Raw genomic sequence first — 16,524 nt, forward strand, 5'->3', positions numbered from 1 at the left:
AGGTGATTGTGTCCCCTCGCCCCGCCCTGGGTGAACGCAGTGCGGTGCATCGCTAAAGCGCGGCTTACCTGAGGGAGCGCTGACGGCATGCTTCCTCGCGTGAAGCTCGTGCGGCGCGTACTTCCGGGTTTCGGTAAGTCGCGGCCCGATGACGTCACTGCGACTCAGCGTTCATGTGCCGGCAAAAGAGCACGAAATTAAAAAAAAAATGGAAAAAGTGTGCTGATGCGCTGCTAGAGGGGAAGAGTCAATACCTATTTAAACTATCAGGTAACATGGCTCAGTGCTTCCCAAAGCTTCATTCTTTCATTATGGAGTCTGAAGGTGTCCAGTTGCAGCAGCAGCAGGTTGAGCAGCCGCCATCTTCATCTCAGCGGCTGTCTGGGGAGCCCCAAAAAACGCATCGCGCACGTGGTCCTGGTAGCCGGTCCTCAGGAAAACGGAGCTCGGGGTCTAGGTCTGGTCACCATACCTCTGGTAGAACGGACGAATCTGCAGCCTCTAGGGAAGGTCCCCCGGCTGAGAAGGGTCCTTCCTCCAATCCGGTACCAGCTGTTTTTTCTTCCTGAGCCGCCTGGGTAAGTGATCTTCGAGTAAGTTCACTTAGTAATATGGTATCCCTTCTCCCCTTCCATATTTTATCAGGGGAAGAAATGTACCGCCAAGGCAAAGCATATACAGTGTGCGCTATGCAAGTCTCTTCTTCCTGACGGATACCCTAAAAAGCTATGTCAGTTGTGCATAAACCAGACACTGGCAGAAGAGGGTCCTGCTCTAGCTTCTGGTTTAAAAACCTTAGTTAAAACAGAGATTCGCAAGGTCCTCTCCAAGAGAGTTAAAGAGAAAATGAACTCGGACTGTGAGATCCCCTTAGTCTTGGATGACCCCCTATCCTCTCCCTATGAGTCGGATTCAGATAGTGCAGAATTTTCCTCTGTTTCCTCCTCTGATAGTGGTGTGGGACAAAATTGCTTCCCCCTTGGTGAAGTGGACAGACTGATTAGAATGGTTCGGTCCACCATGGGCATCACAGAGGCCAGGCAGTAGAAGTTAGTCCAGGACGTTATGTTCGGGGGGCTGGGTCAAAGGAAGAGAAGGAGTTTTCCGTTGAACGAAAAAATCCAGGGCTTAATCCTTAGCGAATGGAAAAAAACGGAAAGGAAGGGCGCTCTACCTCCATTCTTCAAAAGGAAGTACCCCTTTGAGGAATCTGCCTCTTCCTCCTGGGAAAAAGCCCCCAAAATTGATGTGGCCATTTCCAAAGCCTCTAAGAGTTCCTCCCTTCCGTTTGATGATATGGGAGCTCTTAAAGACCCCCTGGATAGAAAGGCTGATTCTTTCCTTAGAGGGACCTGGGAGACTTCGGCAGGAGCCCTAAAACCCGCGGTGGCAGCTACTTGTACCGCCAGGTCCCTAATGATCTGGCTGGACCAGCTGGAAGCCCATCTTAAAAACAATTCCCCCAGGAAGGAAATCTTGGCGGACATGTCTCTTCTTCATCGGGCGGCGGCCTTTCTGGCGGACGCGTCAGCAGATTCCGTCAGATTAGCAGCAAGGTCGGCCGCCATGTCTAACTCGGCCCGGAGAGCTTTGTGGCTAAAATGTTGGCCGGGGGACATTCATGCGAGGACAAGACTCTGCGCTATCCTTTGTGAAAGGGGACATCTCTTTGGGTCGGTTCTGGATGAGCTACTGGATAGAGCAAGTGACGCAAAAAAGGGCTTTCCTAATCTATCTGCCCCCACGTACAAACGTCCTTTTCAGAAAAGAAGGTTTCTACGTAATAAGCGCCAGAAGGGTCAGGATAAATGGGAAGACCGTAGACCGAAAGGTAAAGGGCTCCTGTTCGGATCCTCTTCCGCTAGCCAAAGCCCCCGAAAACCGAGCCAATGACTCGCGGCCCAGGTAGGGGGGAGGTTATTGGGCTTCTTACCTGCCTGGACAAATATCTCTTCTAATAATTGGATCCTTGGTCTGGTAGGTTCCGGCCTGAGACTCGACTTTCAGCGAGTCCCTCGTGGGAGGTTCGTCCCCAAACCGGTCCTCAACACGGGAGCAGATGGCCCTACAAGTGGAGGTCCTGAATCTGGTCCATAAGGCCGTCTTAGTGGAGGTCCCGATAGCAGAGAAGGGACTGGGGTTCTACTCTGTTCTACGTAGTTTTTGGTCACTAAACCTGACGGATCCTTTAGGTGTACCTTAAGGCCCTGAATAAATTTTTGTTAATTCCCACCTTTAAAATGGAGTCCATTAAGTCTACTATAAAACTATTGTTCTCAGGCTGTCATATGGTAGTATTGGATCTAAAGGACGCATATTACCATATACCTATACACAGAAGCTTCCAAAAATACCTTAGAGTGGCCTTGGTCATAGGGGATGAAATCAGACATTTCCAATTTGCGGCCTTGCCATTCGGTCTCGCTATAGCCCCTAGAATATTTACGAAGGTGATAGCGGAGGTGATGGCTCATGTACGGGAACATAATGTGTTAATTATCCCTTACTTAGATGATTTTTTGATCATTGGAGACTCAGCCTCTCAATGTCTCTCCCATCTTAAATTGGTCTCCTCTATTCTGGAAGGCCTGGGCTGGATCCTAAATCTGGAGAAATCCAGGGTAGTCCCTTCGAGAGTACAGCAGTTCCTAGGTATCATGCTAGACTCAGACCTCCAGATGTGTTTCCTTCCAGAAGCCAAAAAACAGAAGGTCAAAAGGCTGGTGGAAGGAGCTCTTGCGAAACCGGTCATGTCCCTTAGGGCTGCAATGTCCTTACTTGGTACCCTGATATCTTGTCTGCCGGGGGTAATGTGAGCACAATACCACTCCAGAGTTTTACGTGGGACGTCCTACAGAATGAGGTCTCGTTACATGGGCACTTGGAGAGACGGATGTTCCTATCTCCCCGGTCTATTGACTCTCTACAGTGGTGGGTGAATTTAGAAAACTTGTCTCGAGGAGTTCCCTGGGTGGTCAGAATATCTGAAATAATTACAACTGACGCGAGTCTACATGGATGGGGAGCTCACTTGGGGGATATGATTGCCCAGGGGTTCTGGTCGGACGCGGAGAGAGCTCTTTCCTCTAATACTAGGGAACTACTGGCAGTTGATAGGGCTGTTAATCATTCCTTACCATTCCTTCACAATAAGAACATTAGGATCCTGTCTGATAATATAGCAGTAGCTTATATTAACCATCAGGGGGGTACTCGTGCTGGATCGCTAATGAGAGTGGCGGATCATCTCTTTCAGATCTCGGAACACCATCTCCTCTCTTTAACAGCCCTCCACATCAAAGGGAAAGAAAATTCAAAGGCAGACTTCTTAAGCCGTCATTTTTTAAGGCAAGGCGAATGGGAACTAAAACAGGACATTTTTTCCCTATTAGTCCGGAAATGGGGTCTTCCGGTGGTGGATCTCTTCGCCACAAAACAAAACCGGAAGACAAAGGTTTTTTGCTCCCTAGATCCGAGAGAAAGGCCCCTAACGGTAGACGCTCTCCAAATCCCTTGGAACTTCAGTCTCGCCTATGCCTTCCCACCGTTAAACCTTCTGCCTATGGTACTAAGAAAGATCAGAGAGGACAAGGCAAGGGTCCTCTTGATCGCCCCCTTTTGGCCCAAAAGACCCTGGTTCTCATGCCTGAGGAACTTGTCCATCTCGGACCCTTGGGTCCTGCCGAAGTTCCGGATCTCCTCAGCCAGGGTCCAGTGCTCCATCCGCGAGCTCCGGGCCTCCACTTGACGGCGTGGAATTTGAGAGGTCCCTGCTAGAACTAAAAGGTTTTTCCCAGAGTCTAGTATCTACTTTATTACGTAGTAGAAAGCCTGTCACTACCAAAATTTATGCAAAAGTTTGGAACAAGTTTTTATCTTTTTCTAAATCTTCAGTGGATAAGGGAGCGCCAGTTGGGAAGATTTTAGAGTTCCTACAAAGGGGCTTCGAGCTGGGGTTAGCAACGAGCACCTTGAAGGTCCAAGTGTCGGCACTAGGTGCCCTCTATAACTGTGTCCTCGCAGAAAACTATTGGATTTCCCGCTTTATAAAAGCAGTAGGTAGGTCCAGGCCGGTTACCAAAACTAATGTCGTTCCATGGGACCTAAACCTGGTTCTGAAAGCGTTAGCTGGGGCACCCTTTGAACCAATAGATTCTGTATCCCTGAGATCTATTACCCTCAAAACAGCGCTTCTTGTAGCCCTAACATCTGCTAGGAGGATTGGTGATATTCAGGCTCTGTCCTCTGGCCCTCCCTTCACCCAGGTTCTGGACGACAGAATAATTCTTAGAGCAGATCCAGCATACTTGCCTAAGGTAGCTTCCCGGTTTCATAGACTTCAGGAAGTAATATTACCCTCTTTTTGTCCGAACCCTAGTAATCAGATAGAAGCAGATTTCCATGCTTTAGATGTGAGAAGGTGTGTGGTTAGGTACCTTGCTGTCACTCAGCCCTTTAGAAGAGATAGTTCCCTGTTTGTCTCCTATCAGGGGGTTAGGAAGGGGCTTAAGGTCTCCAGATCCACCATAGCTAGATGGATTAGGGAGGCCATTACGCTAGCCTATGTATCCAGCGGAGAAGAAGCACTGCGTGGCCTGAAAGCTCACTCTACCCGGGCGGTGGCAACCTCATGGGCAGAGAGGTCTGGCGTCTCGATGGAGGATATATGTAAGGCAGCTACCCGGTCTTCTCCATCTACCTTCTATAAGCACTATAGACTAGATCTGGGTGCTTCGTCTGACCTCACATTTGGGAGAAGGGTGCTCCAAGCGGTGGTCCCTCCCTAGAATCTTCATCTCTGCAATTCTCTCGTGGTGCTGTCATGGTCGACCAATAAAGAGATTAGTTACTTACCGGTAACGGGATTTCTCGGAGACCATGACAGCACCCTTATATTCCCTCCCTTCACCCCTTTTTGGGAGCACTTCTTATCTGTGTTCATTCTTTATTCTCACACATTGGTGTTGTAAGAAAATGTATATACTGTTTGTTTCATGATTATGTTGCTATGTCTACTAACCAGGCGGTCCTCTCAATGCTCTGTAATCCAAACTGAGGCGAGAGGGAGGGCCGCCCCCTTTTAAGCCTGTAGGTTTCCTGTCCTTGGTGAGCGGATCCCCTCTCTCGTGGTGCTGTCATGTTCTCCGAGAAATCCCGTTACCGGTAAGTAACTAATCTCTTTCTGTTCAGCTGCTACGATTCCTCCACCCTGTACCAGTCATTGCACTTGTTACCCATTTGCTACTGAGTACAATATACTCTTATCTCTCACCCACAAAGCATTCCACAGTTCTGCACCACCGCACATCTCCTCCCTCATCTTTCTATCACCCTACCCGTACTCTCTGTTCTGCAACTGATGTAACACTAACATCCTCCATAATCCAAACCTCCCACTTTCATCCCCGAGACTTCTCTCATCCTGTGACAGTTTTCTTGAATGTACTACCCCAGACAATCCATTTAATACCTAGCCCCCAGATTTTTAAGTGTGCTTTAAAAACACATCTCTTTAGACAAGCCTATCCCCTTACTTCACTTATCTAACTCTTCCCTGTCCTCTTTCTAAATTTTGCCCAGAATCTGGTCCCTCCTACTCGTCAGTCTCCACAGCCTCCATGCACCCAATAGCACTTGGCAACTGTACTTATACATTGTCTGATGATCGGATCTTGCAGCTTAATATCATCACCCGTATTTATTATAATGATGAACCATACATGACGAGCACGTTCTACCTATTGTGTCCCCCCTATTTCCTAATACATTGTAATCCTGCCAGCAGAACCCTCACTCCTCCTGTAACTGGTGAATTATGTGTTACTTTGAAACTTCTGATACTGTCTGTACATGTCCCCGCTTAATTGTAAAGTGCTGCGGATTATGTTTGCCCTATATAAATAAAATTATATTTATTTTTTTCTCACTTATACAGAGCCATCATATTCCCCAGATCTTTACAGACATCACTGTCCCCATTGGGGCTCACATTCTAAATTCCTTATCAGAGCGTCTTTGCAGTGCGGGAGGAAAACAAAGTTTTCCAGAGGAAAGCAAGCAAAAATGGGAAGAACATATGAACTCCTTGCAGATGTCCTTGGTGGGATTTGAGCCCAGGACCCCAGCACTGCAAAGCAACAGAACTAACCACTGAGTCATTGTGCTGCCATCAATATGTGCTCATTATAGTCAGCATATCTGCCCGTCTAAAGAGCCTTAATGGGAATGTGGCAGCTAATACATCCTGCCTGATCCACAGGCAGCATGTATAAGCTGGAAAATGCCCTTTAAGGCTCTGGTTCATACTTGTTTTATGCTTTTTACGTCAGGGATTCTGTGATTCTGGACTAATGTTTCTATCAGATATAGAAAGCACACAATCCAGAGCTTCATCTCAAGACAGTAGAGGGTAAAAACAATTATAGCTGGTAAAACTCATGGAACTGACCTGTCATGTCCCCGGTACAAGCCGACACATTCATAAAATTGTAATGGCTTGTTCAGTGAATGAGACTGCATTTGTATTTCTGTAGATCGATATGTGTCCTGCTTTGTTCTGCAGGCTGCAGGAAACTTTGATCACAGACCAGATCCTTCTATGCTACAACAAATGGCTTTTTAACATCTATTGATGTTGCAGATTTGTTGATGTCCAGAATATTGCTGAATAAGGTGAAATGGCTATCAGGTGAGAAGGATGCTGAGCTTCTGTAAGGAGGCATGTAGCCAGTTACAACATTTATAACTTGATTTGTTGTGGGAGTTTTTCAGGATCAGGTAAATTTTGTCTAAGAAATGGGGTAAAATAATAGAAGACCAAGTACTCACTAAATCTCCTTACTGTTAGGCTATGTTCACACACATTGTGTTTTTGCTGCGTATTTTGCAGCAGATTTTTATGCAAATTTTCAGCTGCTTTTTGCAGTACCAGCAAAGTGTATGAGAAACCAGAATTCTCTGTTCACACATGTTGCTTTTTGTTTGCTGCTTTTTTTCTGCCTTGCTTGCATTTTTGGAAAATAGAGCATGTCACTTCTTTCTGCGTTTTTCACCCATAGGAAGTAATAGGTGGTGGAAAAAAACGCAGCAAAAAACACACTTGTGTTTTTTGCTGTGTTTTTGCACCGTTTTTGATGGTAAAATAGAATGGGATTCTTTTTTTACAGAACTTTATGTACATGTCTAAATAGAGACAGAGGGACAGTGAAAAAACTCATCAAAGACGCATGAAAAGCTGCGTTTTTGACGCAGCTGTTTTCCTGCCAGAGAAAAGTTGTCAGCAGATTTAGCTGCAGAAAAAAACACAAAGTGTGTGAACATAGCCTTAGGTTTAGTGCAGATAACCATTTTCTCCTCGTCCAAGAAAATCTGTTCTATTATGTGTCAGGGCGACACCGGAGAGATCATGCAGAATCCCACCGCGACCTCCAATTTGTCAGGGATTTAGATCCCAATTGATTCCAATTATCACAGAGATCATCCGCTGTGATCTTTGGAGCGAACAGCTCTCTGCTGTATTGTCGGGACAATTACACGATTGGCTGACGATCAACCGAGGAGGCTGCAGGTTGTTGTCACTAATTAGTTCTCAGAAAACTAACAGTGAGCGTATGGCATATACACCTCCGGATTCCAACGCATGGAATATGTGAATATACTGTCGTACGATTACTGCTAACTCCACGATAACCCCAGAAAGATTATTAGCTGCCACCACCAGACCATTTTTAAATACAGGCAGATTGGACACCTTATAGGTAGCGTATGGCTTTGGGGAGAGGCACGATTGCAGAACTATTAAATTTTATATTTAATCCAAAGGGAGACAGTGTTTATGAAGAAATATACAAAAGATTTTACAAGGGGGACAAAACCATACAGCATATGCAGTCACAGAAAATAAAAAGGATTAACAGAAGAACTTGCTGTACCAATCGCAGAGACTATTTAGTTTAGCCGAAGGAGAGGGCTTCGATTGGAACTGGGTCCCTGCATACATGAAAAATGTATCTCTCAGCACGAACACAGATCATAATTCATCTTGATCTTTTATCAACCCTGGAGTCCCACACACACACCCCCCTGTGATGACCTCACATGGGCATGGGTTGTGGGCTGGTCTCAGCCCTTCATGATTTTATGAAATCCCCAACTTATGCGATAACTCCTCGTCGGATGATAGCAGAAGTTGGAGATTAACGCCATATTTTTCATCAGGATTTTATCTTTACTTAGAGCCCAAACCTGGCATAGCTGTTGTCAGTTATCTTATACTGTTGATTTATGGCTCATCGGCAGGTGTCACACACATGAAAAAAATATGCATATTGTTCCTCAATTAGTCCTGCCGCTAAAAATATGTTCCATCACAATCTGATTTATAGAAATTCCCTTATTCTATATTTTCTTTCGGTGCCTCAGCGTCCAGCAAATACGTGTGGATGAAAGGAATGTGTGCCCATGAAGGATAATGCTATTCTAAAGAGTGTGATATATTCCCTTTGATCCTTAACAATTTGTTTCCTATCTATTAAACCTTTTGTCTATACGCAATACACATCCTCCTTCAGTCCCTGGCTCATATGTTAAACTGTGTCTATGCGTCGACACATGTTTCAATGGTTGTCCAACTCTCTGAGGTATCAATTACCTGTCAGTTGTATAGCTCTTGCTTGTTAATTAACTTCCTACCTGTATCAGTCCATTGTACAATCCTACATCTAAGTAAGTGTCAGCTCAGATTGCAGATGACAAAGAGAAAAGGATGGGGAATGAGTGACTTCAGAGAATTTTAATATTTTCTATGACCTTATACGAATCACATTCTGATTAGAGTGGGATCTGATTTTCTTTGAGATGGGGGGGGGGGGGGAATTCTCCACCTTCCCTATGTCAGTCCATGAAAATCGGACAGCACTTGGATGTCATCAGTCCGGTCAGACTTTTTTCCTCAGACTCATAGAGTTGAATGTGCGAGTGCCATTAAATTCTCGGAGGCAAATTGTGAATGCTGCGATGTCCTTTTTTTTTCTTTCCGGTCTCGGACCGACTTTATTCTTGTTGAATATTATCTGCCATTTTCACCCTGCCCTCCTGATCTTTTTCTTTTTTTGTTTGCATTTCATTTTCTTAGCATTTGGATATTGGTTACTGGGGAAGTTTGCTCTGCAGGGTTTTGAAAGGTTATTCCATAATTGTCACTCATTACCTATTCATAGGATAGAGATGTGTCTGATGCCCGGGGGTCTCATCTCCCATGGTTGAATGGAGCTGTGGTAGAGCATGCAGTTGCTCAACTCAGTTTATGGGAGGTACCTAGACTAGAGCTGCTGTGTGTGTCCTTTCTGGGGAGAACCCTGTTACATGATTGGTAGATGTCCAAATATGGTGTCAGCATGTGTCATTAAAGGGGTTTTCCAGTTTCGGACAGACCCTTGTCCCTGTCGCCTGCTCAGTCAGTACTGTAGCCAATAACTGACAATGGAAGCCACGGCGGAGCTGGACCCACGGGGTGGGGGGAAAGCACAGGGATTTTTTTTTTTTAAACCAATCGCAGTCAGGAGAGGGGATTTCTGAAACTGGAAAACACCGGGTGAACTTTCTTTTATACCAGCAATACAGATAGCTGGATCCTTGGCCCTGTTACATCCATATCACAGATTTATTACGCCCGTATACGCACTGGAAATTCTGTTTAACAGTTTAAATGTTATAATTTTTTTTTAAATCCATCATATTGTGGCAAATATAAAATGTAAATCATTCTTGTACCAAACAAATGTACATTAATGTCAAAGTGCTGCTTATTTGATCAATGGAAGAAACGAGGAGGAAATCTGAGAATGGGGTTGAGCAGGACAGTAAAGACAAACAATTTTTTTTTTTTTTTACATTTTGCTAATTTCTTTCTTTTCTATATCACTATATTAAAACCTTTCTGAATGCTTTCAAATTTTATTCTGGTCACAATGCGTAATATAAGATTATAGTGCAAGTTATCAGCCATACAGAAGTACATAACACGGGATCCACCATTCACAATAGGTGATGGTCACTGAACTTATCTCCTAAAGAAGCCTATGAGTCCTCTAGGTTCTTATGATTTACAGCAACCACATTGGTCGTATCTCTAAATACTGTTAGGAATAGCTCAGGCAAAATGGCCCCTTTCCTGAATAATCATATACAGAAAAATTCTGATGGCTCTGTAGGGTTTTGCATGTCAAATCCCAAACTTCTAAAGATACAAAAAGTCTGAGTGGTCCATAAATTGCTTTTGGATTATCTTTCTGTATTCAAACATTGTGGTCTTTACTTTTAACTGGATGAATTGATCAATGCGGGTGGCTGACAACCCCTATACACTTTAAATTAAATTTGGCCAACCGTCTAATGAAATGTACACGGGGAGCCACCCGAGAAGGATAGAGCATGTTGAATGATAATGCCCAAGCCTTATATTTTTGCCAAGAGAAAGCAGTCAGCAGTAGAGGCTGGCAGTGGCTTACTCTGCTCTTGCCATGAAACTCACCTGAATATTAGGCCAAACTGTAATTACTTATTGCATAAAATGTGAACCCGCTAATGAATCTTTTCTTTGTGTGCTTGATGCGTTACCCTTGTAGTAATGGCTCTGGTTGCCCGAGTATAGCAACGCTGTGTCCATGCCCCTGTAGCCGAAGCAGGAGCCATTAAGCCACATGCTCCTAGTACTTTTACCATCTGTATTTCGGAGATATAAAAGCATTTTATCTTGATATTTGGCCTCCAGTCGGTGTCTGATTGCCATACAGCAGAGCTCTTTGAGTCACTAGCGCTCGTGACAGATTCTCCGGTCTCGCCCGGCCTCTCTGGAGATATTGTAATGTTGGCACAGATAACTATGTAAATGCGTGCCACGGTCGGCAGTGAATCATCGTTTCATTTCTAACTATTTACAAGTTTTCTGTTAATGCTGCATGTAGGCTTTGATAATGTATAGGAGGATACTGGATTTCTGTACATTTTCAGAAGTATAATGGGAGTGATAATGAGGAAATGAAGGTGACGTTCCCTTGTATACAGACATATCTGCACGTTTGAATGGCTGTAACAAGCATACATGTAGTAAGTAGAGCTCTGCACTCAGGATAATGTAATTGTATCCACATCTTGTCTGTCTTCCAGAGTTTAATCTGAAGATGGGAGGATTGTGAAGATTTACCTCTCCTGGTAACCACCTGCCCTGCAGAGAAGATCCTTCACTGACAGCACAGAGAAGGTAAGCAGAGATGCTGGCTGGAAGACTTGTGGGTAGGGGAATGGGCACAACTGTTAATAGTAATAGTCACAGGTAATAAAAAGAGCACTGCAATGCTGAAGCCTGGCGAAGATGGCTGCGGACTATAGAATGGGAGATGTTCACATGGAGTCATATTTTTCCAAAATGTGGTTTCTGATTTAGTTCTTGTCAAGCAACATGTAACAAAGGCAATGACCGAGATACAGTACTAGAGCTTGGAACCTCTTATACATCGGGCTGTGAGCCATCAGGCCTCCATAAAGTGTTTTTATTGACTCTATATTCAGGACCTATTCTGTGTCACACCCTAAAGGAGAATGTCTAAGCTATCAGCCTGACGAAGGGCCACTTCCGAGTCCTGATGACGTATTCTCTGTCCTGATTTTTGGATGTTGAAGCTATGGAAAGCTAAAGTGGAATCAAATACGTAGATATCCGCCTTGGTTGAAAAGTGACAAGTTTTTTTAATGTGGGGTTATTGATGTATGTGGGGATTTGAATCGACACAAGATTCCTATGATAACACTAATGATAAACCGAGTCTCTTGAAAATGCAGCCTGATGATTTTGTCCTGTAGAGTTATATCTCAGCAGTGAATTATTAAGGACCTGTCAATAGGCTAAAAGTGGCCAGTATTTGTGATAATTTTATGGTCTTTACAAGGGGGCATTGCTCATAGGAAACTCTGGGGTGTGTCTTTAGGCTGCTTTGCATAATTACCCTGTTTGTTAGTCAATCCCCGCATGTGCTGCTGCTGTCTAAAAGTCACAAAACATGCAGCCTCGGGAACTCAAACATATTACGCGAGCACGCCCAAGATACCCAGATAACACCCGATATCCGATCACGCTCGCTCATCACTAGTAGAGACCATAAAGATTAGCACTAAATAAAAAGACACATCTGGTTAACCATATGACTGCATCAGTAAAAAAAAAAAAACTGAATGCTCAAGGGAGTAGTAGACTGCGTCTGGGTGTCCTCCTACAGTAGGTGGACACTCCCAAAAATGATGCAGATCAGATCGCACATTCACTCTCTCTGCATCATTACAGTCTGTGGTCCTGATTGCGCATACTTCCGAACCCCGTTTTGTGGGGGATTTTGGACTTATGCCCCGACTGAGACACAACCGCAATGTGTAAGCCCCCTCAGGGCAACAACTGGCCACAATTTGACCTGGTGAGAAGTCCTTTTCAATGGAGTACACATTTTTTCATATTTGTCTTTCACTTGGACGTGGATTTTTTGGTGGCCCCCTTGTTTCATTTAAGTGTGTTCTGTAAAAGCGAAGTGTCAGTGATTTTCCTCTGACTGTTCGGAGCTGTGTCAGGTCTTGTTTTTCTCCTTGTGGATCTAGTGAACTTTGTTTGCTTTTGACTGTTGTTTGCTTAAATTGGCAACTTGGCAGCTGCCCGGTCGTGATTACATCGGTATAAAGTAAATACGGAGGCGAATCACCTGCCGCGGAGGAGTCTGGGAGCAGCACACTGAGCAGGTTAATCATTAGGAGTCCTGTTATAGGCTGTAAATTAGAGACGATAGAATTAATAATATACGCAATTTCCTTCCTGATTTGTGTCCGGACTCGCTCTTGATCACTTCTCATCTTTTCACAGGCCAGACCAGCTTACAAATGTCTCCTACAAGGTTAAAGTGTGGGATTTTGTGTTCTCTTCCATAAGAAGCCATAAGATGAGCTCCATTGCAGACAGGTACATTTATCTGATGTAAGCTTAATATTCTTGTCCCCTGTTGTATATAATCCATGATATTGGTGCCACTACACTTTCCATAATTCCATTGTTTGCTGATTTTTTTGGGGGGCTTTTAAGGCTCTTTGTTTCATGGTGTCACTTCTGCATAGGAGTTGAAGAAAAAATTCCTGGCACCTACGTCAAACACATCCATAGACCCCCATTTCCCCAAGACTGTCCTTTTGGCCTCTCTCTGGCTCTTTGTTGTATGACGTGGCTAAATCTGAACTATTCCAGATTCATTCCACACAAACCCATACCATATGTGAATTTGGTATACCTCACACTGCAGTGTGAACTGGCCCTTACAGATACTGGCTGATTACGATTGGTAGCCATCGCGATGCAAATGGATGTCATCCAGATTTTCACACACCCAATGTAGTACGTAAAGCTGTATTGTAATAGAGTGCATCTGTGACGACACAGCTTAAAATCTTTATCAGCCAGACGTTTAAATTTGTTAATCCAATAGAAATACACTATTATCTTTGTGTTGACAAAGATAATATTGGCTGGTGGAACAATGAATGTTTCTCTATCGCTTCATTTGGGGACACAGGACCATGGGTGTATGCTTCTGTCGCTAGGAGGTTGACACTAGGCAAAAAAAAGAAATGGCTCCTCTTCCACAGTATTCACTCGTCTACAGGCACCAAGCTCACCAGTTTAAGCTTAGTGTCTGTAGGAGGTAGACCTGGATCCTAACTGATCCAACCCTGTTGTGTTTTATTAATCCTTGTTCTTTCTTTATCAGATGCAGCTCTTCATGGCTAACAGGGAACACTGCGTCCCCTGTTAACCAATCTCACAAGCGACCGAGAGAGCAGTGTGGCAGCCCCCACATCGCCCACTCTCGGTCCCGCTGGGTAGGACTTATCCCCTGTCACCTCACGGTGTCTCAGGGTGATTCCTGGTGGCCAGTCCTTGCCTGTTCCCCACCCCAGCCCCCTCCTCGGAGCGGCCTGGGAGGGAGACTGTGGTCCCTGCAGGTGACCTTCCCCCAGATTCTGGGGTTGACACCGTCTCCTGCACTGTCCAGGACCGGACAGTGCGGGAAGGAGGAGAAGCCAGGATCCCCCCCCCTATACACGGAGGACCTCCTGTGATCATCCTGAGAAGGGGAGAGGAAGAAGGGTTATCTGGACCCTTCAAGAGCACAGAGAGGTACATCTCCTACTGTCTCTCAACCGCAGGTCCCAGTTCCCCAGGGCTGCTTGACACTTCCTACCCCTCACCACCTCACAAACATGGCGCTTACTTCAGCAGCGCTTCCCGAGCCACGCTCCTTTCCTCGCATCTTCAGCGTCCCCCTCCTTCTTCCCCATTATGCGCGGCAAAACTGCCCGCGCTTTCTCCGTCGGGGGGGGGCGTCTCTGGTGGGCTGTCCATCTTACCGGCGTGTATACGCCCCTTCCGGCAATCGGCCAACCAGGGCCGAGGAGCATGGTGACACTTCCGCCACGCCCTCGAGCCTTCCCGCGGACCTATCAACGGTCAGGTCCTTCAAGCCCGCCCCCTTCCCTTCCGCCCATCAAGTCAGCGTGCTCTGCTCCTCCCCACCTTTTACGCCGACGCCATCACTCTGCCTCACCGCAGCTCTGCTTCTTCTGCCTTACAACAGTGGCCCGCTCCAGCCTCACCTCCGGAGCTCCGTCGGGGGACATGGGACCATGGTTACTTCAGGATCGGGTACGCTCTGCCCTGGCACCGACCCACACCCTTTCCTGCCCACAGACACCCTCCTCTGCACTATCCCTTGTCAGGCAAATATTCCTAAACCCAGGGAGCTTTCGGTCCGTCCCGCTCACATAGTCACATACTACGCCTGTGCTCTCTGCGGTACTAAGTGGCCCGCGGGTCTCACAACAGCTTTCTGCTCGACCTGCAAACCTCCCGCCATGCTGGCACCCCAAGATCCCCCCGCCACCCAGGACAAAGGAACTCCCTCTCCTACAGAGTGGGCTGTTGCTATGTCTCAGTCTGTCTCTGACCTCACCAAGGTATCTCAGTCTCTGGTGCAGGTCTTAGAACGCTTGCCTATGTTATCCACGGGGACCAGTGCTCCAAACGTTCCCACAGACGGTTCACAGGCACCCCTGCCCCTCCTCCCAAGAGCAGACTGAGAGCACGTTCTCAGAAACGGACTCACACAAGCTCATCCTCCAGCTATCCAGACTCCAAGATGCTCCCTGCGTCTCACACCTCTTCCCCGGAGGTCGCCCTGGGATCTAACTCTGCATCAGATTTAGACTCTGGTTCCGACACAGACCAATATTCCAGGATCCAGGACATGATTGACAGCCTTATAACGGCCGTCAATCAGACTCTGCATGTTAAAGAGGACAAGAGCCCTTCTCAGGACCACTCCGTTTCCTTCAAGAGAATTAAGCGCCCGGCATGCACTTTTTCTAACCATGCAGAATTTGATGGTGTCTTTCAGAAACAGTGGAAGCATCCAGAAAAGCGCTTCACAGGAAAGAAACAGTTAAACATGCTATACCCGTTTAACCATGACCTTGTCAGTAAATGGATGGAGTCCCCAGCAGTGGATCCTCCTGTCTCTCGCCTCTCAGCTAAAACCGTGCTGTCTCTTCCAGATGGTTCCTCCCTTAAGGACACTACAGATAGACAGGTTGAGGCCCTGGCTAAGTGAGCCTTTGAGGCTGCTGGCGCCTCCCTTTGTCCTTCCTTTGCCTCAACTTGGGTATCAAAAGCGGTGTCCGCATGGGCCAAACAGCTCAGGCAGGGCATCTTAACGGGGGCCTCCCCGGACGATCTAGCAGACCTAGCGGATCAAATCGGCCACGCAGGGAAATATTTGCTCACGGCGTTCCTCGACGCCGCTGCATGCTCAGCCCGGGTCTCTAGCAATCTTATTGCCTTACGTAGAATTCTTTGGCTTAAGGCTTGAAGCGCCGACCCGGCTTCCAAAAGATCTCTAACTAATCTTCCTTTTCAAGGCTCCAGGCTGTTTGGATCTAGGTTAGACCAGATCATTTTTGATGCCACTGGGGGCAAGAGCACCTCCCTTCCCCAGGCCAGACCAAAACGCCCTTTTCCTAGAAGACTTTCCGGTCCTTTCGTCAGTTCGCTCAACCGAGCCCCTCCACTCAACAGGACCGTACCCCAGCACAGTGGGAGAGACGTAAGCCTTCCTTTAGGCCCACTCCCAACTGGCGCGCAAAGGGTCGCTCGTCCAAGTCCTCTGGATTCCGATCACGATCCAGCAGGTTGTCCTCAGCATGACGGGTCACTCCCACCTGGGACTTCTCCCAGGGTGGGCGGCCGTCTACTTCTGTTCCGAGACTCTTGGCTCTTGGCAATAGAAAACGCCTGGGTCAAGGAGATTGTTACCTCCGGCTACAAAATCGAATTCAACTCCAGCCCAGGAACACGATTTCTCAGCTCCCGCCCTCCACAACCATCTCTGCTCCCCGGTTTCCTTCAGGCCATCGCCTCCCTTCTGCGCTCAGGAGTCATAG

The 16,524-nt window shown here is 46.4% G+C and overlaps 1 protein-coding gene across 9 annotated transcripts in view; it reads left to right on the top strand.

Moving 5' to 3' along the window:
* CLOCK (clock circadian regulator) overlaps positions 1 to 16,524 on the top strand; it is a 99,994-nt gene that overhangs the window by 36,723 nt on the left and 46,747 nt on the right. For 5 of the 9 annotated variants that reach the window (XM_073645477.1, XM_073645475.1, XM_073645471.1 and 2 more), the window contains 2 exons: positions 11,167 to 11,260; positions 12,902 to 13,012. In XM_073645477.1, the coding sequence (XP_073501578.1) occupies positions 12,978 to 13,012 (35 nt within the window). In that variant the 5' untranslated portion in view covers positions 11,167 to 11,260; positions 12,902 to 12,977. Of the gene's footprint in view, positions 1 to 10,891; positions 11,044 to 11,166; positions 11,261 to 12,707; positions 12,781 to 12,901; positions 13,013 to 16,524 lie in introns of those variants that run through there. The other 4 variants (XM_073645473.1, XM_073645478.1, XM_073645476.1 and 1 more) reach the window with 4 other exon arrangements.

Source organism: Phyllobates terribilis, unplaced genomic scaffold (genome assembly GCF_046119375.1).
Source record: "Phyllobates terribilis strain yellow unplaced genomic scaffold, ASM4611937v1 Scaffold_1__5_contigs__length_1240528914, whole genome shotgun sequence".
Classification (NCBI taxonomy): domain Eukaryota; kingdom Metazoa; phylum Chordata; class Amphibia; order Anura; family Dendrobatidae; genus Phyllobates; species Phyllobates terribilis.